General features: G+C 41.8%; 1 protein-coding gene across 6 annotated transcripts; it reads right to left on the minus strand.

The window, feature by feature from the left end:
- Nucleotides 1-3,892: 3,892 nt before the first annotated feature.
- Nucleotides 3,893-27,297, minus strand: LOC125716819 (mitogen-activated protein kinase 10-like). Of its 6 annotated transcripts, none has more exons than XM_048989605.1 (13): nucleotides 27,001-27,297; nucleotides 19,265-19,336; nucleotides 17,880-18,050; nucleotides 14,681-14,810; nucleotides 13,742-13,800; nucleotides 12,281-12,419; nucleotides 11,800-11,965; nucleotides 11,011-11,082; nucleotides 8,563-8,745; nucleotides 6,376-6,500; nucleotides 5,817-5,880; nucleotides 5,211-5,249; nucleotides 3,893-4,202 (listed from the first exon to the last, which is right to left on the minus strand). In XM_048989605.1, exons 3-13 carry the CDS (start codon nucleotides 17,999-18,001, stop codon nucleotides 4,060-4,062), a joined length of 1,242 nt encoding a protein of 413 aa, XP_048845562.1. In that variant the 5' UTR covers nucleotides 18,002-18,050; nucleotides 19,265-19,336; nucleotides 27,001-27,297; the 3' UTR covers nucleotides 3,893-4,059. The 6 variants fall into 6 exon arrangements, with proteins under 6 accessions (XP_048845562.1, XP_048845544.1, XP_048845578.1 ...); XM_048989587.1 differs by having other exon boundaries at nucleotides 5,172-5,249; XM_048989621.1 differs by having other exon boundaries at nucleotides 3,893-4,125; nucleotides 5,172-5,249; nucleotides 27,001-27,296.
- Between the last annotated feature and the right edge of the window lie 215 nt (nucleotides 27,298-27,512).

Raw genomic sequence — 27,512 nt, forward strand, 5'->3', positions numbered from 1 at the left:
CTGACAGTTTCATTTCATTCAGTGTTTTCATATGAGCTGCGACTTACTTTTGCCGCTACTGTACATGACTCTGCTGTTGGAAAGCTTAATACTCAAAATTCAACTTTTGCATTTTTTTTCATGGTCAAATTTCATCTAGCAAAGTGCATTTTTTGTCACTTCTAATTATTTAAATTACAGTAACGGTCGATTTCTTTATAATGAAATACATACACTGTATGCATGTGTGCTACTCATACATAACACATTGACCGGTTATTTGGTCCTTTTTGTGAAATAAGCACCACAAAACTGTAGATATTTTTTACACCTGCTGCTTCTGAGCCTCAGAAATAGAATGTAGGCTGGACGGGTATTTTTTTCACTTAATTGTGAAGAAAGTTCTTTTGTGTTATTCAAAGAGTTTTCGAGCTTCTAAACTTACAACAAATTTAGAAACTGGTTTGGTTGCTTTACTGGTCTTTGGTTTCTTTAAAATTGTTGCTTCAGCTAGTTGTCTTTGTGGTAGGTTTTGAACACACTGGGTGAATAGATCCTGTTTCTGGGATTCGAATGCGTCTCCCACCGGGAAAGGCTGCAGGTTGATGTAATGCAGCTTTTTAATAATCTTAGAATTCCTTAAAACTTGTTAGAAATTGTAGCTTTTAAGAACTAAGCCGGGTTTATAGTTTGTCTTCTGTCCTGTTTCAAGGCTACTCCTGTCAATTATGCTCTCAACCCAACCCTAAGATCACACCGCAGGGCGTGTCTGCTCAGGCCTGTGCACCCACACCAATATTGCATCATCTGGCCCCTGATTACCTGCCTCTGTTACTCATCAGCCTTTGTCCGGCTGCAAGTTCTCTATTGTCAAATGTGTAAAACACTTACTTTGCCTAAAACGTTGCGACTCGAATGTTTGAAAATGCTTTGAAAAGCACCGTTTAGGACTTGCCGTGCAGTTGGACTGAAGCAGCGAGTACGTTTGTGGACAAGAGACTAAATAAAGCAACCAGAAATCACTTTTTCTGAGAATTATTTGAATTATGTGGAAGTCTGCTGTACTACAGCTATTACAAATTCTACCTAAAATTAACACTATACAGCTCTGGAAAAACCATTAAGAGTCCACAGCATTTTATTTATTTCACTCATTTCTCATTTCATGGGTGTGCATCTGTAAATGATATCTTATTCTTTTTTTTGCAAACTCCTGTCTGGCTCTTCCCTGCTTCTCATTGAAGAAGGACTTCTTCCTGGCTTTACGGGACATAGGTCCTGCTTCAAGTGCAATTCACAACACTAGATGTTTCGCATTCTTTTTGAAGGTCATTGGGGTCACATTCTCCGATTAATGAGAAACTGCTGGATAAGTTGACGGTCATCTCTGGCATTAGAAGTTGCTCAACCTGGCTGGTCTTAGAAATTGTGAGCCTAGAAGCAGCCTGCTGCTCAGTGTAGCCTCCTACCAGCAGAACCAAGATTAAACCAGAATTTTAAAATGCAGATTTAATTTTAAATATAGAGTGGTCCCTTAATGTAAACTGTACCCTTTTCATCTAAACTGTATATGATGTGGTATCAGAATGGGATTTGCCATGTGACATTTTTTTCTATTTGAAGGAGTAACATGTTTGTTTTGAGAGAGCTTATAAACACCAATATATACAGTATATGTACCAAACAAGTAGACTGTGGAGTTTTATTACCATGCTAATTAAACAGTGTGGTGCTGCCCATTATCTGGCCAGGTACAGGCCTCTGAAGCCTGCCTCACTGCTCTCTCATTGTTGGTTTACCTACTGGGCTGCATGTGTGATTCATTACACCACTGTTAAGAGCACAGCTGAAACATTTTTCAATCCATTTACGTCGACACCTTGCTTGATTCTAGAAGGACGACCATCACAATTTCTTATACAGTTGAATATCTTCCAGTATGACACTTTCACTCACTTGTCCACAAATTGAGTTACTTAAGATGCTAACATCCCAGTGATTTTCTCACACTTAATGTTTCAAGCAGCCTCCAAGTTCATCTTCATTTTTTTTCCCTAAGCTTTCAATGCATGCCCTTTGTCCAGGCGTCCATAAACACCTGAACCCCCGTGGTGTTTCTGGGAGTGGGGGGGGGGGGGGGGAGGAGGATTCGCCTATGACAGCCAGCCCTGACCTAGAGCAACCTTTCAACTTGGTTCTCAGCTGGCTCTTAGGTTAAGTGGGTTAATGCAGTTTCATCACTACTTATGAGATGTTACACAAAAAAGCTATGTAATGGGGGTAAGCTTGGACCACAAGTGGGGGTCTCGGGTTGCCTAATGGTTTAAGTTAAGTATGCTGTCTGAGAGGATCCACACTGATTCTCTGCCCCCCTCCCCCCACATTTAGCCTCCCTTTTGGCTAATCTACACAGTATGATCCTGCATGACCTTTGACTTGCACTGGAGTCTGCGAGTCGTATTTCACAACTCTTGGCTCAGACTTGGAGGTCAGAATTGAGAGCAAAATCATGCCATGTTCGCTTCCAGAAACTACTCTCTCGAGTGTTGAAATCAGGTGAACAGTTACAGCCTCTTTATCCTAACATGCTGCACATATATCACATACAGCTCATGGTCCTGTGACCTCCTACCTTTAGAGGTGGTGAAAACACAGGAAGGACGTCAACGCTAATCGTTGTTTTTTCCCCAACCATCAGACTTGGTAGCTAATTACAAGGCCTGGTTTCTGATCTAATTATACTTGATGTCTGCTGCATGGGATAATGTGACGGAAGTGATGCTCCAGGAAACCCTCTTCAGCGAGACCGAAACTTACTTTGAAAGCAGGTATAGTATCAGAAGGAATGCAAACACCTGGAGGGAAAAGAGGTTTCCTCAAAAGAATTTAATATAACGTGTAATATCACACTGCACACCCACATACAGACGTACGTGATGTCGTTTCTGTCCTGGCCTTATCTAGATGTTGGGAGCGCAGACACACAGACTGGCTCTGGTCACCTTTCCCCCAGATTGAACACTCGAAGCAGAAAGGGGCTGTTTCCATGGTGATGCTGTGACCTTATGACCGAAATGAGGCTGCGGAATAGACACTGGAACACAGGTGGAAAGGTGTGGTTTAAAACTGAGGTGGGAGTATTTAGCAGAAATAACCGATGCATGTATCTAATTGCTATCCTAACCATCTATTTTTCATATTGGTTTCCTAATCACATGCTACGGTACGCAGTAAATTCCAGTTTGGGGGGGAAAAAAAATGAAATCTTGGTTCAGGATAAATTGTGAAAGTGGTGGAATGAAAATGAGTTTGTTGCACAAACGCCCCCTAGGGGTTAAGTGCAGTACTTTACACTTCGTGACTAAAGTCAGAGTCCCTGAACAGAAAAGTTACCGAAACAGCAGAATGACTTAAGATGAGGGGCATACAGGCTCCATGCACGTGAGAAACATGTGAATTGTGCGGCAATGTCAAGATTTAAAATAACCTCATAGGAAAGATGGGTTCAATATAAAAAAATTAACCTGGATATTAAATTAAAATTTAGATCTGGATATAAAAATGATCAATGACTGGTTAATATCGATGCAAAGATTTATTGGTGTTTTCTACTATAAGAATTGTTAGAATCATTTTGTGTAAATAACTGGAAACTAGGCTAATAAAGAAAATATGTTTACTGGTTTTATATATTAATGTTTTTTTCCCAACAACCTTAATGCTTTTTATGCGTTCCTTTCTTAAATATATCTGTTGTTTGTTTCAGTGCTTTCTTGCTGGTCATTTGAGGTGTTCGGCTGGGTGCTTGCTGGGCTCGCTGGGTAGTCGGGGGCCTCTTGGGGATGGGAGACATTTCCTGCTGTGTTTTAACCAAATGTGACGACATGAGCAAAAGAAAGTGCAAATCCAGAAAGTCATTCCCCATGAAATGCGTTTATTTTTGCGGTATCGTTTCCACGTCTGCTCTCTCATTCAAAAAGAAAGACGATGGTTTCCTGTGTATTCTCTCAGGCAGCCAGGCCGCCTGTGTGGCACACTTCACCTTGCGGAGAACTCCAGGTAGCGCAGGCACCCGGCTAGTCACCTACAGCAGCCCATGGGTCCTGCGCCCGCCTCCAGGCCACTGTCGGTATCAGACGCCAGGGTCTGGTCCGTGGGTGTGGACGAGACATCGTTAGCAGAGGTGGAGGGGGGGGGGCTCTCGCTGCCATTCACAGCTGCACCTGTGCTAGGAGAATTGTCAGGGTTTGACGTTTCATTTTTAATTTTTATTCTGCGACCGACTACAGTGGAATTCATAGCTGATTTGGTATCAGATCTAAGATTATTTATCTGTACAAGGTATATTGGAATTTGTAGGTTTTCATGTCTCTTTTGTTTATCGTCCACGAGAGAATAAGTTTTGTGTCCAGAGCAGCGTCAGCCAGCATGCAGCATGCCTGAAGTGGCTGAGGTTAACAAGCTTGTGAAAGGGCCAAGTGGTGATATGATTACTCTGGGATTTGAACACACACAGGCACAGAACCCTAAACCGCTGTTACTGCCCACTCTGGGACTGAATACTTTCAGCAGGCTTGCACTGTGCATTAAAATATTTTCTCTAGAATAAAATATCACCCTTTGCTAGTGCAACTAATCCCTCCCCCAGAATTTTTTTTTTATTCGTGTAATACTGTTGATGACGTACAGGTGGCGACATTCCATCATCTGCATTCACAAAACTTAGGATCGCACTTATATATACATGAACATTTTGAGTAACGTTTGAGTCACTGAGAAGCGTACATCTAGATTTCGCTTACAACGTCTCAGAAAGAACACTAACAAGAATCGTATGCATGAGGTACACCATTTGCTTTCAATAATGTTAGCATAATAAAAAATAGTATAGTCATTACATATTTAGACATATTTCTGAAACAGTTTAGCTTACAATTAATCCAAGGGAAGCCATATTGTATTAACAGATAGTCATTATTTCTTTTTAATGAGTTATATGTGTGTTAAATATACTTAAATTGTATCCTTGTTTTGTTGTGGCTGTTGATCACCTAGCTTAAATGCTCTGTGTAACTGCTACTCAAGATTCTTTGCCAGATGTTGAAATATTAATGAATGATATTCATTTGTTATGCCTGAGGTCAGCTGTAGCCGGCTTGTTGTATAGAGAGAGTGTCATTCACCCAAAGTACCTGAAGGGGGCGGCTGCCCATTCACTACGCCATCTTTACCTTTTTCATCGAAGTTCATAACCTCTTTGTAGATGAGCTCTAAAGGCGAGGAAAAGGCAGGATTTCAGATCAATGCAGTCAGTTCTACTAACCTTGCCCCTCCCCCACAAACTCTAAGGGGGATATAAATTTTAATTCCTTCAAATATCCTATGAAACACAAAGCTGGCCTTTTTTGGCTGGATACGAACACTCGAGAAGGTGATTGGCCACAAAGAAGCCGCACACATGCACTGGTGATAAAGAAAAGCGTGCCTATTGGCTGGGAAGAGCTGAAAGCGCATTTCAGAGTAGCGGTGCATGCCCATCGCCTGCAGAGAGCCGTATGTGCCTTTGTTTGAGAAATGTGCCCATGAGCTAAACGCTCATGTACCAGAATAATCACAAGTCTGTAGCCAAGAAGAATATTACTTTTGCAAAGAGCTGTGCTGATGCCTCAGTACTTTGCCCGGCTCAAGACAAAGAAGTTAAGCATTTTCTTTTATTATTATTTTTTTTTGTCTGCCTTTTAATTGCTGAAAATGGGGCACACCAGCGGCGTTCGCTGTGTATAAAGACAACAGCCAGCTGCATTTAGGATATTTCTGCCATTGAGGTGACTGACTACCTTTCCACTCATCAATCGTGTGCTCCCTCTCATCCAGCTGCTTGTCATAGATCTGTGGAGGTGGCTGCATGGAGATGGCGGGGGGAGACAATGTTGACACGCATTCATTCAGTATCACTAATGGCACAAACCACATATCAGCTGTCTGTTTTACACTATATAATCAGAACCACAGGACCATCTCTTAATGCAATTAATTAGATATTTACCCCAATAAATAGACAGACACGATAGATAGAGATACAGACAGACAGACACGATAGATAGAGATACAGACACGATAGATAGAGATACAGACACGATAGATAGAGATACAGACACGATAGATAGAGATACAGACAGACAGACAGACAGACAGACAGACAGATAGACAGATAGATAGATAGATAGATAGACAGATAGATAGACAGATAGATAGACAGATAGATAGATAGATAGATAGATAGATAGATAGATAGATAGATAGATAGATAGATAGATAGATAGATAGATAGAAATGTTTCTTTTTCCCTTAGGGACTCTTGTATGAGTACATGTGTGGGATGTGCACTCTGCTTACCGCCTCCACCTCGGCTGGGTCATACCACACGTTAATGTAGGGATGCTGCAGAGCCTCATCCACAGACATACGCTTGGCAGGGTCAATGATCAGCATCTTTGACAGCAAATCCCGGGCTTGGCTGGCTACAGAGGTCAGAGGTTAGAGGTCAAGCTGCAGGTCGGATTATACGGAATGCCCACTGTGCCATATAATTTGTTAACTGCCATAATAATCATTTTTTAAAATGCAGACTTTAAAGCTTCCTCTATATACAGCAATGGACAAATTAAGTGACCAGAGCAAAACTTTCAGTTTTAACTCATTTCTCAGTTTATGCGCCTGGGTAAAATATCTTTTTTTTTTTTTTTTTTTTTTGCAAACTGCAGCCTGGCTCTTCCCTGCTTCTCCTTAAATGAGGGCTTCTTCCTTGCTTTGTGGGTCTTCAGTCCTGCTTCTAGAAGCCTGTTATGAATTGTCCTAGCTGTGCATGTCAGACCCATTAATGTTTCCCAATCTTTTTCAAGGCCACTTGAGGTCATCCTCCGATTTGTGAGAAACTATCAGAAAAGTTGCCGGTCGTCTCTGGCATCTGGAAGTCGCTTCTGCCCTCTACCTTTCTGGTTTGTGGTCTTTCCCAGTGTCTCCTGCTTCACCTTATTCATCTGTGCTGTTGTCTTAGAAACGTTGAGTCTGGAAGCAGCCTACCTCACAGTGTAGCCTCCTTCCAGCAGAACCAGAATTTTAAAATGCAGATTTTAAAAAAACTTAGAGTGGCCTGGTATTTTTTTTTTCCAGAGCTGTATAATATGAATAACAAGAAGCGGTTAGAAGATGGACTGATTTATTCACTCCCTGATTCACGCTGCAATCTCCACTGTGCCACACCTGCTGCCTCTGAATTTAATTCCCTGTCCTTATACAATTTGTTTTCATGGTGTTTACATATTTCTGCATTTTTTTATTGTAATCTGACTGCCTTCTGACTTACTGTATTATTGTACTTAACAGGTTCCTCTGTGTGGAATATGACAGGACTAGGCAAAGCCCAGGTGCAGCCCTGTGTGAGATTTTCCAAGCTTAATGTCAAAGGAGTTTGTGGTTCAAGGACCTTCACATACAGACTTATCTGTAGCAGAATAGTGAGTTACAGGTTTACCTAGAACTACACCAATCCACTGACAACTAACCAGCTTAACCCTCCTCTGTTAATGACTGCGCCTCCATACGGCCTTCGAAGATCAATAAAGCCAGATCTCCTGCTACACCCCCAAAAAATTCATGTCCTGCCACGAGGGGACGGGTGGCACAGTGGTTAAGGATCAGCCATCACATCCAAATTTCATCTTTGAGCCCGAGGAATGTCCCTTAGGCAACGTATTTAACCACGTCTACCTCAGCTAATATATCCAGCTGCCTCTTCTGCGAGACCGCAAGTCTCTTTGAGTAAAAGCATCTGTTAAAAAATCATTGTAACACACAAGCAGCTTCCTTCAGATATTTACCATTGTGGTTTTGATGAAGGAAAGCAGTAATAAATAACCCAAGAGACGTGTCAGAAGACATCATTTCACCTGTCTGTGGCTAAAGACAAACTTCTCTTTCCTTTTACTTTTAATGTTGTGGTTAAAGTACATTCAGAAAATAGTAGCTCAATTTCTGTATCCAGCGGAAGTACAACTGAGACCAATAAAATGTAATAAAATAAAACCCCAGATCTGGGACTGTTACAGACGCATTAGCCAAGCGGCTGATGGCGGAGACATGTGCTCCAGTGATTCACACTGTTCTGATAGGTCTCTGCTTCTCACACACAGCCAGTCACATCTAGTCTGTTTGCTGAATGACGAATCAACTGGAGGGGCGGCATAGTTCTCGCGCAAAATTCTCGACTGGCCAATCCTGATCCAAAACCTATCCAGTCAAAGAAGATTCCGTAGGTAGAATCCTGCTACCTGTACATGATATTAATTTTAAATGAAGCTCTTTAACTCTTCACGAATTTCTTCATATGATTTATCAGGAAGTCAGACTTAGCCGAAAAGCAGAATATTTCGCTTTTGATTCTTTTTTTAGTGCCTTTTCAGACATCTCCTGTCTATAGGCTTGCTTTTGTAAAATGCTTTTGTGGAATAGCAGTGGATCTCCCACATAATGTTAGACGCGGCAGGAGTGGCCAGCGTGACGGAGATGAGCTAAGCTTCTTACCTTTCAGCTTGTTGTGCTCTGAATCAGCCGGAAACAGGCAGTCGGGGAAGAGTTTCGGTAAGGAAAGACCGGCATACTTGGGCCGGTTCTCCACGTAGTTCCTAACTGTGGGCTGGAGCTTCTTCATGAACTCTGGTGAGGGCGTGCCCAGCTGCTCAATCACTTTGTTCCACTGGTCAATGTCTGGGGCAGGGTGTCGTCGAGGAAACATGCCACCTTCTGCTAAGCAAGGTGCGGACAGCTGGCAGCGGCGCCAACGGCCAGACACCATGGAAACAGCCGTAGGTTAAACTAGTCATAAACATCACCTTCCTACTTGCACATTAGGCCTAACCAGCCTGTATACTGTAACCTCATCACCAGACAACTAAAAACCAGAAAAGTCCAAAAACCTCAGTAGGCGAGTCAACATCCTGCAATAAACAGGATTCTTCATCAATTTTCCATTACTGTTCCAAAAATAAGTAGAACATTTTAGGGCGGAATTAATTACATTCTGAATACAGACACGCAGATCATTCATAATGCTAAGCAACTGTGTGCAATTTTAAAAAGGACAGCTTAGTAAAGTCGGACAGGGGAGCAAGTGGCTTAAGTGATGACATGACTTGTGTGCAGATCGCAGCAGTAGGATAGGAAGGATACGATTGCTGCCCGGAAACAGCACAGCCCCCCTGACCACCTCCCCTGTGATACAACCCGCAGACCACATGTCCACTGAAAGTGCACTCATAGCACAGACGTTACGCTGGAATATCACTGACCTCCCAGCAAGATAACTGACTGCGTTGCTCAGTCTTTTGGAATTTTCTTTTGAAGAAGAATCTGTTGAATTCTTCAGTTCTTATTCAGATGTTTAGTGCTGAGAAATACTATAGCTTTAAACTGTATCTTTTTTTTCTCATTTTGAACTCTATTTAATACTTGCCTTTGTTTTTTTCCCACCTTAATGTCGTACTGGAACAATATAAAACATTAAAATGAAATCTCAGTCATGCAAGAAGCATGACACAGATATGTGCACGACGGTCGTCTGCTATTGGGTTTTCAGCCTTTATTTTTCATGCAAATAATGTAAGAGAATTCAAAGTGATAAATCTCATCTCTGTTGTATTAACCTTTTCATCGAGGTGAAAGATGTGGAAACACTAGAAATCTTTAACCAGATATTAACTAAAGATTTTAACTATTCTCTGGGAACATCTAAACTGTAACGGTACAGTGGCATGCCCCTCCAGGGTTGTGAGTTTGAATCCCATCTCAACTCTGTGTAAGTGGAATTTACATGTTCTTCCTATGCCTCCTGCAGTCCAAGACACTCAGGAAAATGATTGGTTCATACAAAGAACCAATCAGATTGTAGAGGAGATGGATTCAAGCAATTAGAGGAGGTGGGACTAACCAATCAGATGTCTTGGTCCTGCTTCCTCTACCTGCTTGTATCTACCTCCTCTAATCTGATTGGAAATCTCTCTGAACCAAGCATTGTTCCTTCTGTCCTCAGAACATTTTTGTGTAAGTCTCATGAGTGTCCAAGACATGCAGTTAGGTTAACTGGTACATCTAAATTGTAGGTAGTGTGTATCTGTGCCTGGCAATGCACTGACATTCTGCCTGGTATAGGCTCTAGCCCTCCCCCTGTGACCCAGACACAGAGAAACTCCAGTGTTATCTATTCAGCTGGATTTTGAATGCATCTTATTCTATGCTGAGATTACATAGACGCTTGTATGTTTTGAGACAGATGACATCCTTTAGCCACCAGGTCCTGTGCACTTTTCCAACTATGGATTTAGTAATTCCAAATATACCAGGTGGGCACACCGCTCCAAAGTAATTTCACACAGCTGCCTCTACCTCCAAACGCCAAGAACATGCAACGAAGAAGAGATAGGAATCAGCATGCTGTAAAGAAGCAAACATCAAAAGGCAGACCTATTCACTAGTACGGCTAATACAAGCCGCTTATTAGCTTATTATCTGCCCGATTAGATGTATCTGACAGCACTACACCAAGCATGCAGGAAGCTGATTAAAGGTACAAGTACAAAGATACAGGCCGATTTGCCTTTAGAATCGAGTGGGGTGGCCACTGCAATGTATCTACAGGACTGGACGGCAAAACAGAGTGGAACTGCCCTGCATCAGTGGCATCCAGACTAAGGGGTTTGTTGGCTTTGCACAGTAAGCTGGTTACCTAAAGAGAGCAGATACTTGATCTAAAAGTGACTCCTCAGTTATATTTTTCATGGAGATATTTGGATTGATAAAGTTCCAAATCAATACTTTAAGGATGGACACTCAGTTCCATTTGTTCTGGCAGGAAATAAAACAAAAGCTATATTCTTTCCTATTTTTCCTCGCACCCAAGCAGCTCCCCAGAGACACCGGAGACTGTGTCTTGTTACATGGGAACCAGCATAGGCTCGTCACAAGGCTGAAGGATACAGTCCCTTCCTGGGAACAGGATTTTGTGACGGACCATTTCTCCCATAATGCACCCCACTGACCATAAATCCACTGTTGGCACATAAGAAAAGAGGATAAGAGAAAAGGAAAGGAAGAGGTTAGCATGGTCAACAGGTATGGCACATCCAGTGGAAAAAAATATATAGATTGAGACAGTTAGTTAAAAACACATAGAAATGGTTCAGTTGGAACACAAGGGCTCATGCATCTCAAGCTAAACAGAAGTGTGGTGATGCTATTCCGGTAATCAAACCGAGCAAACAGGGATAGCATTTGGCTACATAAAGCACAGAGTACTAAGAATGAGGTGATCACCGCCAGGAAAGGGCCTACTGTTCTATCTAACCTCATTCTCTAAGAGAAAAAGGACAGCCGGCCCTGAGACTAAGCCTGAGGGTGAATCTTGACAAACCGCGGCCTTTTTTGAATACTGAGGCGCAATGTGTGTGTTGGGAAGTTGCCGTGAACGGTGCGTTTGTGTGGCAGGAAACAGCGTATACACACAATAACACATCTGCGGGTGTGAACGGACCAAACGCAGACAACTGGTGCAAATGGCGATGTCTTCAAAACAGTGCGGATGCGTGTGAATTTCATGATAACTGAAATAACCAGAAATGACAAAAATGTCACCTCGGCCCCCATCACATACTTAGTAACTTTACGTATCCAAGGGCCGCTGTGCAGTGTGGGGCCCCCGCTAAGGAGACTTAGGAAGGTCGCTGGTGCATTAACTAACAGTGTGGACGCTGCGCGGGTGGGATGTACCATTTTCCTTGTAGCCCATGCCCAGGATGACCTCTGGGGCCCTGTAATACCGCGTCACCACGTAGGGAGTCATCATGAAGCTCGTGCCCGCTGTCCTGGCCAGGCCGAAGTCCAAGATCTTCAGTGTGCAGTCCGACTTCACCACTATATTACTCGGCTTTAGGTCCTTGGGGAGTCACAGGAAGAGAAGCGCGTCAAGGGGCTGGACAATAGAGCCCAACACTAAGGCAAAATGTCTGTCTTTTCAATTACAGCTGTTTGCAGCTGTAAATTAAGGTAAATTACATCTTTGTATTCCCACTACCTTCAGGCCCACAGCTTCCGCTACTATACTGACAGGAACAATTACCACACATACTACAATTAATTTGGAATTAATTAGTTCCGCCCTTGATGTTTCCATTACCCCCACCAGCACCCACACAGCGGGACTGGCTCCACCGCTGTGTGCTGTGGCGCACTGGTGCATTGTGGGACTCACCCTGTGGATGATCCCTGCTGAGTGCAGGTGCTTGATGCCGCACAGCATCTGGTAGAGCAGGTAGGACATGCGCTCGTGGTCCAGCTCCATCTGGATCACCTGGCACAGGTTGGCGTCCATCAGCTCCATCACCAGGTACCTATGGAACAGGAGACCTGCATCCTTTGTGTCTGTCCGACTTTGCTCACTTTACTCATTGATCCAAAGGCTCCCTGTTCATTAGCATCATCGCCAGTGCAGAATCTTCCAAGGTTCCGTCTAACTTGGGCCAGTCTGCCTCACGCTGAGGGTTGGAATTTGTACAATATTCTGAGCGTTCAGCTTTGAGAAGCACTTAGTATGTATTCCAGTGACTTGAGCTGTATGTCAGGATTTTACACATGAACCATCCCACACGGGTCTGCAGCATGGTGTCTGCTGGATTCATCTGTGTCTGGCACATGGCCCAGGCGAATCCTGTCAGTCTGCTGCCTTTACAAGCATCAGGAGGACGTCTGTCCATGCAGCGACCGGCAGCTTTTCACAGCCGGGTTTCTCAGTCTGCCAGCTGCTTCCTTCACTGCCTCCAGAGCCAGGACTCGGCTCCCCTGGGGTCCTGGCAGATTGGCTAATATGTTGCTGTTTTCCACTCTTTCAGCTTCCCTTTATATCCCTTTATATCCTCTTACAAACACAAACACACAGGTCTCTCTCCCTCTCAAACGCACACGCATCCAGCCACACACACGCAAACCTCAGACATTATCAAAAGTCACTCACATTCTCCGTACTTGTTATTTTAATAGAAATATTAATTTCACTGTAAAAATGCTGCTTCTTTTAGCTAATACCTTTTTCCCAAAAGTAGAAAATGGAATGATGCTTAATTAAAACATTCAATAAAAATCAGACCCATTAACGTACGGAAAGCCTTGTTCTGACGCTTATTTTGACTTGACAAATACACATGCTTTTGTGATCTTTACTTTTAACAACGTCAAACCTTAATCTCATGCCAATGCTAAAAATTGCGACGTAGTACTCCAGCTTACCAACTTACATACCTATCACATTACTGTAGTGCATCTTTACCAAGAGTGCTACAATAGCCATCCATACCTCATCTTCTAAGCAGGATTTACCCTAAATGCATCTGTCCTTCTAAATTAAAAAAAAAAGCTCCATGACTAATTGAAAAGAAGAATTACAAAAATCTCAATTAAATGTGTTATGTAATTACAGCTACCTAATACGCTCTGCTTTATTGTTTACCTGGGGAGTGGTAAATGTTTTATTTCATTATCATAGTTGTGCTTTATATCCAGGGGTGCTGCTAGAGGCTTTGGGCCCCATGAAGGTATATAATACAGGGGCCCCCAACCCAGACCAATCTAATCATGTTCCATGTTTTTAAGGCCCCTGTCATTTAGGGGTCCATGGAATTAATCTATCCTCCCCCTCCCCCATTTTGTTTGTACTTACACGTCTTGGAATTCTTCTAAACATTTCTGTGGTGTGAACACATTTAACAGGCTGATTATCTGAAAAAGAAAGAAAAAAAAAACAAATATTACCCTTTGTGAAGAATGGAAATCGTATCATATTGCTCATTTCAGGACTTAGCTATAATTGGATTTTTACATGCTTGTTTCCCCCCAGTGTTTAAACAGCAGCATGATCCAGCCGCATCAATATGCCCCCCACCGCCACAGTGAACCGCGGCAGCACCTGAAGTCCCTACTCATGGCCTTTAGTGACGAGTTAGACTTCTAAGCCAGTGATATATAATGCATGTATGGTGCCAGACACCAAAAAGGCATATGCTCTCTGAAACAGGCCTTTATGACAGCGGTGGAGAAAGCGCTTAGGTAGACCTACACACATTAATCATTCATGTCTGCCCTGGAGCGTTAGAGGGAGCGTAAGAGCTCTTTGAAGTGATTACATTTTAGCCAGTTTAATCCTAATACACATTACAGCCTAGACTACAGTATAACCACATCGGAAAAGTAATATCTTCTGTTTGTGAACATGCACTATGAATGTACAAATATCAGAGCGTGAGCTGTGAGCAGCTTGTGAAAGTTGAAAATTTCTACTTACTAGATTGCAAAAAAATTGTTTAGGAGTTTAGGGTTTACGATTTTTTTGTTTAGGACAATTTAAATAGGTCAGTATGTAATGTATCTGTGGTTGATGCATGTACAACAAACAGTTAAAAAGTTGGCTTGATAAACAGGTGTGTAAAAACATCCTTTTTAGTGGTATTTAAAGCCATTTGGAATATGAAGGCATCATTTGGAATTACTAACATTTTTACTGAGCTTGACTTTTATTAGAAAACAGGATCTTATGTTTCCTGAAACAGCATACAATGACTTAACAGTAAGAGGCCACCTAGTGGTCACAGTGGGTACTCACGTTCTTGTGATTGACACATTTCATGAGCACTAGTTCCCGGTAGGCCCGCTTGGCATGGGTCTGGTTCTGGAATGGCCGGCTCAGCTTCTTGATGGCCACATTTCTGTCGAGGATAGCATCATAGCCAGCACTGCGGAGAGACCGGAGCACAGGTCAGCTGGGAGCAGCAAAGTCTGTGGTGAGGCAATGCAGAATCATCCCTGAAGCGATTAATCCATGAAGAGGGACCAGGCGTGTGCACCAATGTGAGGAGGTGGTCTCACGCAGCCGCCCAACCATGGAAAGACTCCATTACTGACACCCAGCCGAGTCTAAGCTGATTAGACGCTCACAGAAATGGGAAAGCTGGACTATAGCGAAAGGTTCAGGATTGACACATCTAACTCATTCTTCAGCTTCTTTTACCCCAGGGGTGTCGCACTCCAGGCCTGGAGAGCCCCAGCCCTGCACAGCTTAGTTCTCTCCCTGTTCCACCACACTTGATTTAGCTCAAGAAATGGTTGGTAATTAGCAGAAAAGTAGAATCAGGTGTATTAATTTAGGGGAAATAATATGCAGGGTTGGGCTCTCCAGGACTGGAATTGGAGACCCCTGCTTTTAATATAAATGATTTACATTAGAAATAAAGGTTTACCTTTTTCTAACAATAATAATAATCATATTAATTATAATAACAATAATAATAATAATAATGTGTATGGGGGCAGCATAGTGGTGCAGTGGTTAGCACTGTTGCCTCACATCTTCCTCCGGGTACTCCGGTTTCCCCCCACAGTCCAAAAACATGCTGAGGCTAATTGGAGTTCCTAAATTGCCCGGAGGTGTGCATGCACGAGTGAATGGTGTGTGAGTGTGCCCTGCGATGGGCTGGCCCCCTGTCCTGGGTTGTTCCCTGCCTCGTGCCAATTGCTTCCGGGATAGGCTCCGGACCCCCTGCGACCCAGTAGGATAAGCGGTTTGGAAAATGGATGGATGGATGGAATAAGGTGTATTCCCTGACATTTGAACCTACAACCTTCATATTCTTAGCACACTGCTCTACTTCTTGGGTTACAAGAAGAAAGACCTATTTTATGAAGACCTGAATGCCTTCTGTCATGGTGGCAGTGTTTCACTTCAGTCACTGTCAGATGAGGATCATCATCCTGATTTCAGTTTTCATTTCGATAAAAAAAAAAACGCATGTGTCATGTCCCACCCTATGCCCTATGCTAATCATGCTTGTGCTAATGTCCTGGTGCTGCTCCGCTCCCAGTATGCTGTCCCTAGCCGGTTAATCAGATCTGCCTTCGCATGGCTCTCCACTCCTGCCATCTCAAACGATTAGGAGCAGGGATCTTCAGGAACTGTATCCTGCTGTCAGCTCAGGATGTCGTAGGGTGACAGGGAGGTCGGCATGCATCAAGGATCTGACTTAGCGCGACCACAATGCAACTGATCTTCAAGGCACCACATACGTTTTTGAAACTTCACCAGCAGAACATTAAAACAGGTGTAAGTGTGTTCAGTACAGCTGATGAGTGACTTAGTGGGAGTTTATTAGTAACATGATGCAGTACGTATGGATCACCATCTTTTCATTTACACAGTATGGTGGTGGACCGACTGGATCTAAATTTTAGTCGATCCATGGAGATTCACATAATGCTGCATGAAGCACAATGCTGCCGTTCTGCTTCTCCATGAAACTGTATGCATTATAATGAATATTACCTTAATTAGCTGCTTAACAAATTATTTAGTTTGAAGTGACTTCCCAGTATTACCATCATATTCTTCTACCTACTTTAAGCAGAGTGTTAGCTGCAGGTCAGTGCAGCTCAGTACTTAATGGGTGCAGCAGAACTACCGCATCAATGATGTGAATTTGACTGATTTCTATCCACACATGATCATTTGCCATTTTCCTGCCTAAAAGTGCGGCATAGTTATATGAAGTCAATTAACTGATTCTGTAGGTGTTCTCTTTGTAAATCGACTCTGCGAGAACAAACAAATTATAACCTACGCTCTTGCAATCAAAGCCACTTCTAAAAGCTTTGTGTCAGCATATGTCTAAAGTCTGCTTTCATTTGCATGACATAATTTATCTCTCTGCCTTCTTGTCAAGTCTGTTCAGATGAAGGATTTACCGTTGTTTGACTTTTCAGGCAGGCACTAACATGGACAGCCATTCTCTGGCCTGTTATGTCATTTAAACACAAAGCACATACATAATCCTCTTTCTGGAGTTCTGGGATATAAAATACCTGAAATGACCAGGATTTAGCTTTGTTTCATGCTGCCATTTGCTTTCTGAAGTCAGAATACTTGCTCTGTGTATGTTTGTGTTGCTTTGATGCCTCCTTTTGCATCCAGTGCCTAGTGTCCCCCTTTTTTGCTAAGCAAAACGCAGACATCCCACCTCTCCCAGAAGTTTCCCACAAATTTACAGCAGCTTCCTAACACACGCAAATGATGCGCAATGCGGAAATCTGTCATTCCGCTATTCAGCAGTGGTAAAATTAGCGGGAAGTTTTACTGTTGCAAACTCACCCCAAGTTTTACCACCACTCTCTAGCCCCAGTCAGCACATTTTACTCCCCCCTCCCCCCCCCAGATGCCCCTCGTCTGCCTCCCTGAAATCGATACCCCTAAGGTGAGATGTCTGACAACATGATCACCATACTGTTACTGATACTAAGAACAGCAACACAAATGGAATAAATCTTTGCAACTAAATAAAAAATAATTTTTGTAGAAATGTTTATTCCATGTGTTACAACTGCAAGATACTTGCAAAAATGGATAACACTTTACTTAAGGCCATGTTTTTAGTAATCTATTAACACATTCATAACAAATAATGCATTCATAAATTATTACAAACATGGCTAGAAATATTAAAAAGGCATAATACATTATAACCTTTTTATTATGCATTATGAATGCTTTATGAAGCTGTCATCTATAATACACTATAGACACCATTATTATGCAGTACAAAGTATCGTTAATGTTTAAACTGGCCATTATAAAGCATGTTTATAATGCTTTATGAATACATTATAATGCAGCATGGATGTGTTTATAAATTACTGAAAACATGGCCTTAAGTAAAATGTTACCCAAAAATGTAATGTGGATGATGGAATGGTGTTTAACATAGCATATGACAAATATGACAAATATGATTTATTCATCTTTCATGATCACCTACCAAACTATTCCCTGAGCCCCAGATCCAACGGGCTTGAGGTTCTGGTATCGTTGATGAACTGTGAAGGTAGAGTCTCCTACTTCAACACTGTAAAACTGGTTGTCCACTTTGCTCTTGTTCATTGTGTAACGCTGGTCGAAAAATGACACATCAATTTCTTTTCAAAGACCCCTGTAAAAAATAAACAGACAGAACATCTGCATCCACTGAATTATCTGCCAAGGTTTCATTTTGTGAAATTAAAAATGATATTTCTGCATTTATTGTGTTAGTCCAGGATGCAGTTTATACAATGTGACTTGGCCTACATTTAACTGTCAAATATAGCCTTATTATTGTGGAAATCCTTAGTACTCCCAGTGTTCCCAGTTGCTTCACTTCAACATAGTACTTTTACAAACATCAACACAGTTATTCACTGAAATGTCAGGCTGACGTAATTTGCTAAAATGTCAAGTATTGATTGTTTCTATATTGTCTGCCTCACATGCAACGTACAGAAGCAGCTGTTGTATGGAAAGGTTTTTATAGGGCTTTTCTATGCGTTTGATTTATAAAACTTCATGGAGAAATCATCTGTTACATATTACAGCTTCTAATTGGCTTTATGTAATAAAATTCACAAAATATTGGAATTGGAATTACAGTGCTGCAAAGGTCTCAGGCAGTCAGAGGAAACGCTGAAAGCTATGCATCTGGGCAGCAAGTGCATTTTTCTCAGAACAAAAAATACCATTTAATATCAGAACAAAAGCAAATTATGAGTAAAACGATACAACAGGAATGTCATCTGTTCTCCAAAAAAGTTACTGAGATCTTGTTGGATGGCTAGATGAACGCTGCAATAGTTCCTAAACCTTCTCGGCCATTTCATGTGTTTGTTCAATTTCACCAGCAGCTCACTTAATTCATCAATCAAACTCATTTTGGACAGTTTCCCGGGGCATTGATGTGCCGCATGAGGTGAGCCCGGGGTCGGAAAACACATGGGTGCATTGGATGGTTGCTGCAAATACTTTGACAGATGTAATATCATATTTTTACATCAATGAAGATCATTTAAACAATTTTGTGTGCCTGCCCAAGACTTTTGCACAGTATTTTATACGCAAGCACAGAATTGTCATGATTGTGAATTGAATCGGTATATTAAAGGCAACCTTATGCTAGGTTACAATAAGAGACAATTCAGAAAGTGTATATGCCTGTATTTTAACCACCAACCAAATAAATATGTTAATGGTTAATTGTTATCATTGTAATAAAGGTGACAAAGTTAAAGATGTGCTCACTGTACTGCTGAATTAATGCTAATTTCAGTAAATGCTAGTCAGTCCGGTCTACAGATATGAAATGATACCCAACAACTTGCAGGAATCACAAACCTGACGATGTGCAGCTTCTATACCCTGGGCTGGTTCACTGCAGTGGTATGAGAAAGGTTGGCTCTCGAATACCTGGATAAAAAATAAAATGTGTTAAATGTGTTTTATAATGTTCCATTATAATGATGACCAATTCCATTATAATGATATACTCAGAAGCACTTTTCAAACAATTCAGCCTTTCTTTAGTAGAAAGCTGGAAAACATGCAGAAAACCTCTTCAATTGGATAGAAAAGAGGACATAGGCACAGCTGCTCTAATTTTCACAGGGGTGTTAGTCTCCGCTTTCAACCTCAACTCGTAAAATAGCCTGCACAGCCTTCTGGGAAAGCCTCGTTTGAGTGGTGGTAGGGTGAAAGCTCAGCATTATAGGTTACTGTAGCCAAGCATGACCTGATTTATAATAAAGAAAAAAACTACAGTCCAAGCAAGAAAAGGAGGCGGGACCAAGACCTCTGATTGGTTGGTCTCACCTCCTCTACTTGCTTGGACCCACCTCCTCTACTATCTGATTGGTTATCTCTCTGAACCAATCATTTTTCCTTCTGTCCTTAGAACATTTTTGTTTAAGCAAAATGCCCATGAGCACAATTTGAGTACTCCTGGTATGCTGGTTTACTTTAATTAACTGCCGTGATAGTTTATAAAAAAAATCAGTTGAGAAATGTAATTTAATTGAAACTAAAACAAATAGATTTGCATTAATTTGTATCAATGCCTTTACATTAACTGAATTGGAGCTGAATTGGTTTATAAACAGCAAGCACTTTGCATTATTATTTTAAAAGGTTTAATATTTAAAGGGCTATATATTTTTAAAGATCTGCACTTATAGCATTTGTCATGTATGAATGTTCAAAAACAAATATATAATACTTTTAAACGTTTCCTGTGATCTAAATCTGGCAGTGAATTTAGCCCACCTAAAATGAACCCAAACAGAACATAAGGCAGCACACCCCCTACTGGTCAGACCTGGAACTGCCCATTCTGTTCTATATTTAGAACTTAGGAACCGTCAGTAATTGCCACTTACAGTTAAGCAGGAAGAACTTGGGAAATATCCAGCTTCAAGCATCAGTTATGGAACTTGCTAAAGTAAAAATGACTGTCAGCAGCTCAGCAATGTAAAGAGATTATCATAACCGTGTTTCGAAACGAAAACCTATCCAAAGCCATTCCAGACATTCCTACATATCGATCATAGCTGAATGATCAGCGGTGTCAGTATTGCACCGTGAAGCACTCCACAGCGCATGTCAATTAAAGTTAGCTTGCCAGAAACATAAGTGTATAGAAAGACAATCAAGAAAAATAAGCCTTTTACAAAATGCTTAAGTCATCACTTCCCAATCCTTTTGCTTACACTTCTTTCCAAAAAGCCCAATCTCATAAACAGGGAGAGAATCAAATTTTCCCCTCTCCGTCAATAAAATTAATAAGCAAATTGTTTGTTAATTTTATTGACAGAGAGAGGAAAATGTGATGCAAGTTCTACAAACCCTTACGTAAGTCATATTTTACGTAAGTCAGACTTACCCTCCTATACCATCCAAGACACCTTATAGCTAAAACATATAAGCCAAAAATATACTAGTAATACATACTAATGAATACAACTTAAATTAAAAGATAAACTGTAAATTCACTGACTGGAATATGTTGCCTTTTTGCATTAACGCTTCAGTAAAGTCTATGTATTCAACATAACTTTTGCATAAATCCGGATGTACTTATGTCAGTTGTATGTCAAGAGCTGCCTGTATAGTCAAGCAGGCTTCAGAAAATTAAATATATATATTCATAAACAATGCTGAGTTATTACACTTTATTAGAAAGCAAAGTTACAAAGGTTGTTTTATGGTAGTGAGTAACACTTTTAACTTTCCTTAATGACCCCCATCGCACTGCGGTCGTTCAGCCAGTGCTCAGTGTTCCGCATGAGCCATTGGTGAGGGAGCCTGAAGAACAATAATCTGGGTTCCATTTTACAGAACCTGAAACCGTTTTCAACACATCTGGGTCTCATGCACGCAATGAGGTCTATTACACATTTTGAAGTCCCTCACACAATCCCTGACAGTCTGTAGGTTCTTATGAGATCCTACAGTCTTCAATTCAGCCTGGGGGTTCTGTAACTCATTTCAGGCTCATTTATAAGCTAAGGTTCATTGCAGTGGGTCATTTATTTAATTTTATGTGCCTGAAGAGGCTTTGATTCCCATACACCAGAACCCCTTTATGGCCGTTTCCTGTTGCACTCTCCGTAGGACGAGGGATTTAGGTTAGCGCATACAGGCCAAAAGATTACTGAAAGTGCCCGAGCTATGTTTTGCACCCCCCCCCCCCATCACGTTTGCCTCCCCCACTGCAGTATCAGTCTCTCTGGGTACCTTATGTACTTACTCACATAAAGTCGGCACCACCATGTAGTCTGTAAACAGACAAGCTACTCCCCTGAATTCAAATGAAAATGAAACCTTAGGTGTTTACAGCTTTGCGTTACCCTCATGTTTGTGCCCGTTCCTGTGATTTTGCGGGGCGTCACTGCCATTCCTGACACAGTATCCTGCCTTCACTGGATTACAGTGCAGCTGTGGAGGTCTGACTGAAATGCTGAAATGCCCACTGAAATCTTTCATGGAATCATTCAGCCGTGAGTGTGCTGTGAATTGATTATGTGTGGTACACACAATATGCTATAAATCCAGGAAGGCTTAGGCCACCGACCTGGATAAAATGCTAGCTCAGCACGGGGCACGCACAGAGGAACATTTAAGTAGAAAGATGCACCTAAACTGCTCATTTTTGGACTGTACAAGTGAACAAAGGGGAATATGTACATTCTAAACACGCAGAGCCAGGGGCAAGAATTGAACCCACGTCCATAAATGCATGAAGGTGATGTAATCCTTGCAGTTGATTGGTCAGAATAATACTCAGACTGACCAATCACACAAAACGAACATTCTGACCAGCCTTCCACTCAAGTAAAGGTTTGACTCCTTGTTTCATCTGGTATAAAAGCAGATCAAACTCAATGATAAGGAACAAAGGATGTAACTTTTTAGCTTCCTTGTGTCTTTTTTATTAAATATATATATATTTAGATATTATTAAGGATGGTTGCTTGTTTTCTGTGTGTTTGTGGGATGTTTCGTGGGTGTGATTGGACCCCAGCCAGGTATATATTCTTCTTCAGAAATTCACCGGTGCCTCTTTGTTATTTGGGAACACAGACGTCTCCACAGTCTTGGGTCAGAAAATGAACAAGTAGACATCATAGTAGCAAGACCCTGAAAAGACTGATTGGGCACGTTTGGAAAAAGAAGAATGTCACCCTGCTGTAAGACGGCTTCATCACCAGACATCTCTAGTTTATAAATACCTCAAAGCTGCCGTCAGGCAGCCTGCCTCCTGTCCTTTCATCACCCGGCACTAAATCTTCCCAGGCAGGCCGACCATAACATCCGTTTACAGCTACACTTCCAACGAGGGCTGCAGTGCCTCCGGATAATACCTCCACTTCCTTTTTTAAAATAAAAATGCAAACCTCCAGTATATCTAAGTTTACCCCATTCCAAGTAAAGGTAATCTAGAGAAGGGGTAACCCTTTTCCTTAGGTCCAAATTCCATAAAACGACACAAAGCCAATACCAGGGTGGGCGGGGCCTTGCTAGTTTTTGCCAAGCAGGGAGGGGTGGGGGGATCAATGATGAGGTCTGCATTAAATTGTGTATTGGCCCAGATGCGGACTACGGGCCGCCAGTTCAGTACTCCTGATCTACAGCCTGGCAATATCTACTTGTGAAATGCAACCTAACCCATGATGTAAAACTGTTTCCAGAGCCAAACAAACCACAACGGTGGAACCAGTAGCAGAATTTACCTAACTAAGGGGGCTAAATTATTTTAACAGAATTTGCAATAGGGCAACGAAACAGATGGAAAAGGGGGCTGAATTTCCTTAATTCACACAGAGTGTAGCTGTTCTCCAAGGAGGAGTTACCAGTACGTCGGTACTTCCTTTTCGGTTCGGTGTGCACAATGAAACAAATGAACACGTTTCTTGACACGGGTGGAACCTAAATTCACAAGTAGATGTCCAGCATGAAAAAACTGTGAAAATGATTGTTTGGCTTACACAGCCACTTCCTCTTCTATTCCTTGTTGCATGGAAACCAGTATATGGACAATTCGCTAGTTCTTTTTAGTTGTTTGTTTCAGATTGATTAAAACATTGAGGCACACAATATTGTGGCACTGGCTTGGGCCCAGACACTGTACAGTGTCACATGATTCAAACGTCACTTAACAAGCGGATATATGGAGCATAGAGTTGCAGACAGACGGACAGGATTCCAGTCTACTTCAGATTACTTAAAGAGTCCAAGGTGCAGTGGACGTTCTTGTGAGGTGTTCGTTTGTGTTTCTGTGGGGAGCACCTGAATGACATTCACATAAACATGGAGTCAACGTGTAAAAGTTTCACTGCCATCGACGTCCATAACAGTGAAAAGATATTCAACCATTACAGTCCACTATAATAAAAATGTCTACAGTGATGCAAACATATATTGGCAGGACAGCAAGATAATCGTTTGAACTGGCATACCTGCTAAAAAGTGCTTTAACTTAGTTTTGTACTAATATAACTGGCAAACAAAGCTTAATTTCATTACTGTCTATTCCTGACTTTTTGTCCCTAATCCAGCTGTAGCTGCTGTCAGGTTTTTTTAAACCCCATGATAAATAATAAACCACATTGTCCAGCAATGAAGCTGGGTGTTGGTGCAAAGCGCAAGCAGAACAACCGCGATCCATCTGCAGTCCCTCTCCGTTTACTAATATGTTCGAGCACATTGTAAACTGCATCAGTAGCCAAAATAGTGGAAAGACCTGGCATGTTTGGCGTTACGCTTTAAAAATCACTGCAGGATTATTGGCGGGAATGTTTATATACAATCAAAGAATCATACAATGAGGAATAAATAAGTAACTGAAGTAACTGGAATAAAGTTCTGCAATCTCTGACAACTGGAAGTGTTTCCACAGTTTTGACCACTAGTATTCAGGGCTTGTGTGTAGTATTGCAAGCCACTGTACCACTGGTTATGACACCGATGAATTCCACTAAATGTCATGTTAAGTAAGAATATCATTTGTCCAAAATCAGAAATCAGAAGATCACAGTGTCCACCTGAGCACCAAACCTCAAAGATTATCTGTCATCATAGAATTAAGGTAAGTAGCATCAAAAAAAGAACTTCAAGGTCCATGCACAAGATTGAGTGGCTTGTTTCGTTCGCAGCCTTACAATGGTCTTCCCATGTTAACAATCATGTAAACCAGCCTTTGTGGGACAAGACGCTTTGTGAAAGGAGGGATGACAGGTGCAGCAGTTACCGAGATGTAGGGCTGCTGCCAAGAATCTGTAGGCTCATGTTCCACATCCAAAACCTCACTAAACCACACAAGAAAACAACTCACATTACAAACAGCTCAACACAACATGATCCAGCTATCATCACTGCTTGAGTGATTATATGCAGCATTCTCAGAATCGTAAAACCATAAAATCCTTAAGTGAAGTATTAAGGTGACCTGAAAATTCAGAATGTGACACTATGGATACTGTTTTAGAAGAATTTCATAAATGTGAGCATATAATTTAGGAAATTAATGTGCCAAATAAGCAAGTGAATTACATACATAGCGATCTTAAAAGAACAGCTGTTCACCAGCTGGGGTGATCAAGAAGCAGATGACTGTCATTGGTTTTACTATCTCCATGGGCATGGCTGCTAAAAACTTTCAGTGTGATTTTGGATTAGCTGTTGCTCAGTTGTATAAGCTAGCATTCATGTTGTTCACATAGCGGTGGTGCTCACAAAGGCCCGTGTCTCGATATTAAGCAGCACCGCCTCGCTGTGTGTCAGGGAACCCTCCCTCCGGAGGTTCCGTGCGAATCTCACTGCACCAGGTGACACAGGTCTGCGCGTTCCCGGCCGCGCCACCTTATCTCTGCATCGGCGTCGCGCCGAATCTCTTTCACGCGAACAGACAGTTTCACGACTGTCAGAACGGCTCTGTGTCAAGAACAAACCAGGATGCCAGCGCGGGTTTAATACCATGTCAATGCGCAAACTCTACGCTGGAGGTAAACAATGACAATGCAGAAGGGCAGCCAGGGGCGGCGTGCACGATCAATCCGAATGCGGCGCATTGAGTCGCAGGGAAAACTCTTTAATAGCCCTACATTTCAGAACTTTGTCCCTGTTTCCTCTCAGCTGGCTTATCTGACTAAGTGGAACTAAAATACCATTAAAATGTGAGTGAATTGTATCATTGCAGCCTTTACCGAAGTTAATGTTTGGCCCCATACACAAGAAGGTTTTTCACTGATAGTGAAAACACTGATAGTGCTCTACTGTCACTCACACACCCGGCTCTTGCAGACAAGCAATATGTAGCTCATCTCAATAAGCAACAGAGTCGTCCCAAGCTAAAACACATTGTTCACCAAGCTGTAACCGGCCATTGGACTTCATATATACATATTACTATGAGTATATTAAAATTAATTTCCAACCAGACATACAGTCTTCAGTAAATCATTCTTCCCCTTTAAGAGAACCCCCTCCATCCATCTTCTAAGAGCTTATCTTGCTCAGGGTTGTGCGACCTTTAATATTATACATCAAAAATGTCACCCTCTTTTACTGGTTAACCAGTCCACAACAAGATTATAACAGTATTGACAAAGGTCCATCAAATGGTTTTTAAATCGCGCAAACGTTTAAAATACTAAATATTTATCCGTATGCAAGTAATAAATAAAGTCCAGGTGTTGTAATATTTACGGTGGATCGCTTATCCCTTTTGTTGGAATGATTTAACTCCATTCACATTCGAGATTTACACACGTGAAAGCAAACTGGCAACCTCAACAAGAATGTGTTTGCTAAATCGGCCTTATGTAAGAATTCCTCTTCTACTACCTAAAAGTGCTTAAACTGTATTAGTATTTTTATTATTAACAACACAACAACGACACCAATAATAATAATAATAATAATAATAATAATAAGTCCAAACGTCATGTTATAATGCTGAAATTCACACATACCGCTCACTGGGCCACGGACGGTTCATGTGTCCAAACCGATCTGTCGCACAGTTGTGTCACATTATTAAGGCATAGTACTCCAGTACTGTAAGGTCTTAAAATTTCAAATATTTTAAACTATTAATTTCAAGTGCAAAGACGTAAAAAGCTAGCCAGTAATAAAATGCAATGATTTTAGGTGCAAGTGTTACATTTTGAATTGTTGGTGGGGGAAGGGATTTAAACACGTTCATTACCGCAATCATGCGATGCAATTTAGCCAAACATGCGGCCGGTCGCTTAACAGCTAAAAGCAGATAATTAAACTCCGATCACTAGCGTTTATTCATAAGACCGGTATTAAGGAATAAAACGATTGAACATAGTAAAGTGAATATGAATAAAATCTAAATTTAGGGTTTAGCTATTGTGTAGATATTTTTCCAAAACATGCAAGCTGACTGAAAATTTACCTGGCCGGATATATATTTTAAAGCAAACAGCATTATCGTTGTCATTATGCATCCTGGGATGACTGCATGGGATCGCATCCGCTTTCCTGCATGAATCGATATTTCACTATCAGGTTACCCCACCCTTCTGCGATCTCCCCGCGGCAGCACCTACCATTCCGCGCCAGCTAAAGCGTGACGACAGTCCTGCTCCGGTGCAACCGACGGTCCCCTTCAAAACATCCCGACGTACGACGGGCAAAACATCGCGATTGAGGGAGGGGGGAAAGGTGTTGCCAAAATCCTGCAGTGCACCAGCGGACGACGAGGCGCTCGGTTTTTTAAAAACGAAATATAGAAGTAAAAGTGAAGACGTCTCGTTGAATCGTCCCTCCGCTCACCGCCGGGGACCCATTGTGGTGCAAGATGCTGGCCATACCACTGGCAATTTGGAAGCTACCAGGGAGGGAAAAAAAGATAAAGAGGGGATAGGCAAAATGGTTACTATGGAAACCGAGGGGGCGGAGGCATCCTTGACGTCAGAGTCCAAAAACAGCAGCTGGAAGAAAAGGGATTTCTGCGCTGGGCTACTCACCCATTGTCCACCTCTTACCACCTTTGTGAGCTGTTTTCCGGCTGGATAAAATGCATGTCTTGATCACACAATCATTGAAATGAATCATTTTG

This window comes from Brienomyrus brachyistius, chromosome 2, assembly GCF_023856365.1.
Source record: "Brienomyrus brachyistius isolate T26 chromosome 2, BBRACH_0.4, whole genome shotgun sequence".
Lineage (NCBI taxonomy): Eukaryota > Metazoa > Chordata > Actinopteri > Osteoglossiformes > Mormyridae > Brienomyrus > Brienomyrus brachyistius.

What these genes read in the sequence shown, in the direction of transcription:
- LOC125716819 (XM_048989587.1), bottom strand. Translation starts at nt 18,001, where the DNA reads ATGAACAAGAGCAAAGTGGACAACCAGTTTTACAGTGTTGAAGTAGGA. An exon ending in CATGGGCTACAAGGAAAATG is followed by an intron (nt 11,083 to 11,799) that starts GTACATCCCACC and finishes ATGTGCCAACAG; the next exon opens with TGGATTTATGGTCAGTGGGG. An exon ending in ACCCAGCCGAGGTGGAGGCG is followed by an intron (nt 5,881 to 6,375) that starts GTAAGCAGAGTG and finishes ATCTCCATGCAG; the next exon opens with CCACCTCCACAGATCTATGA.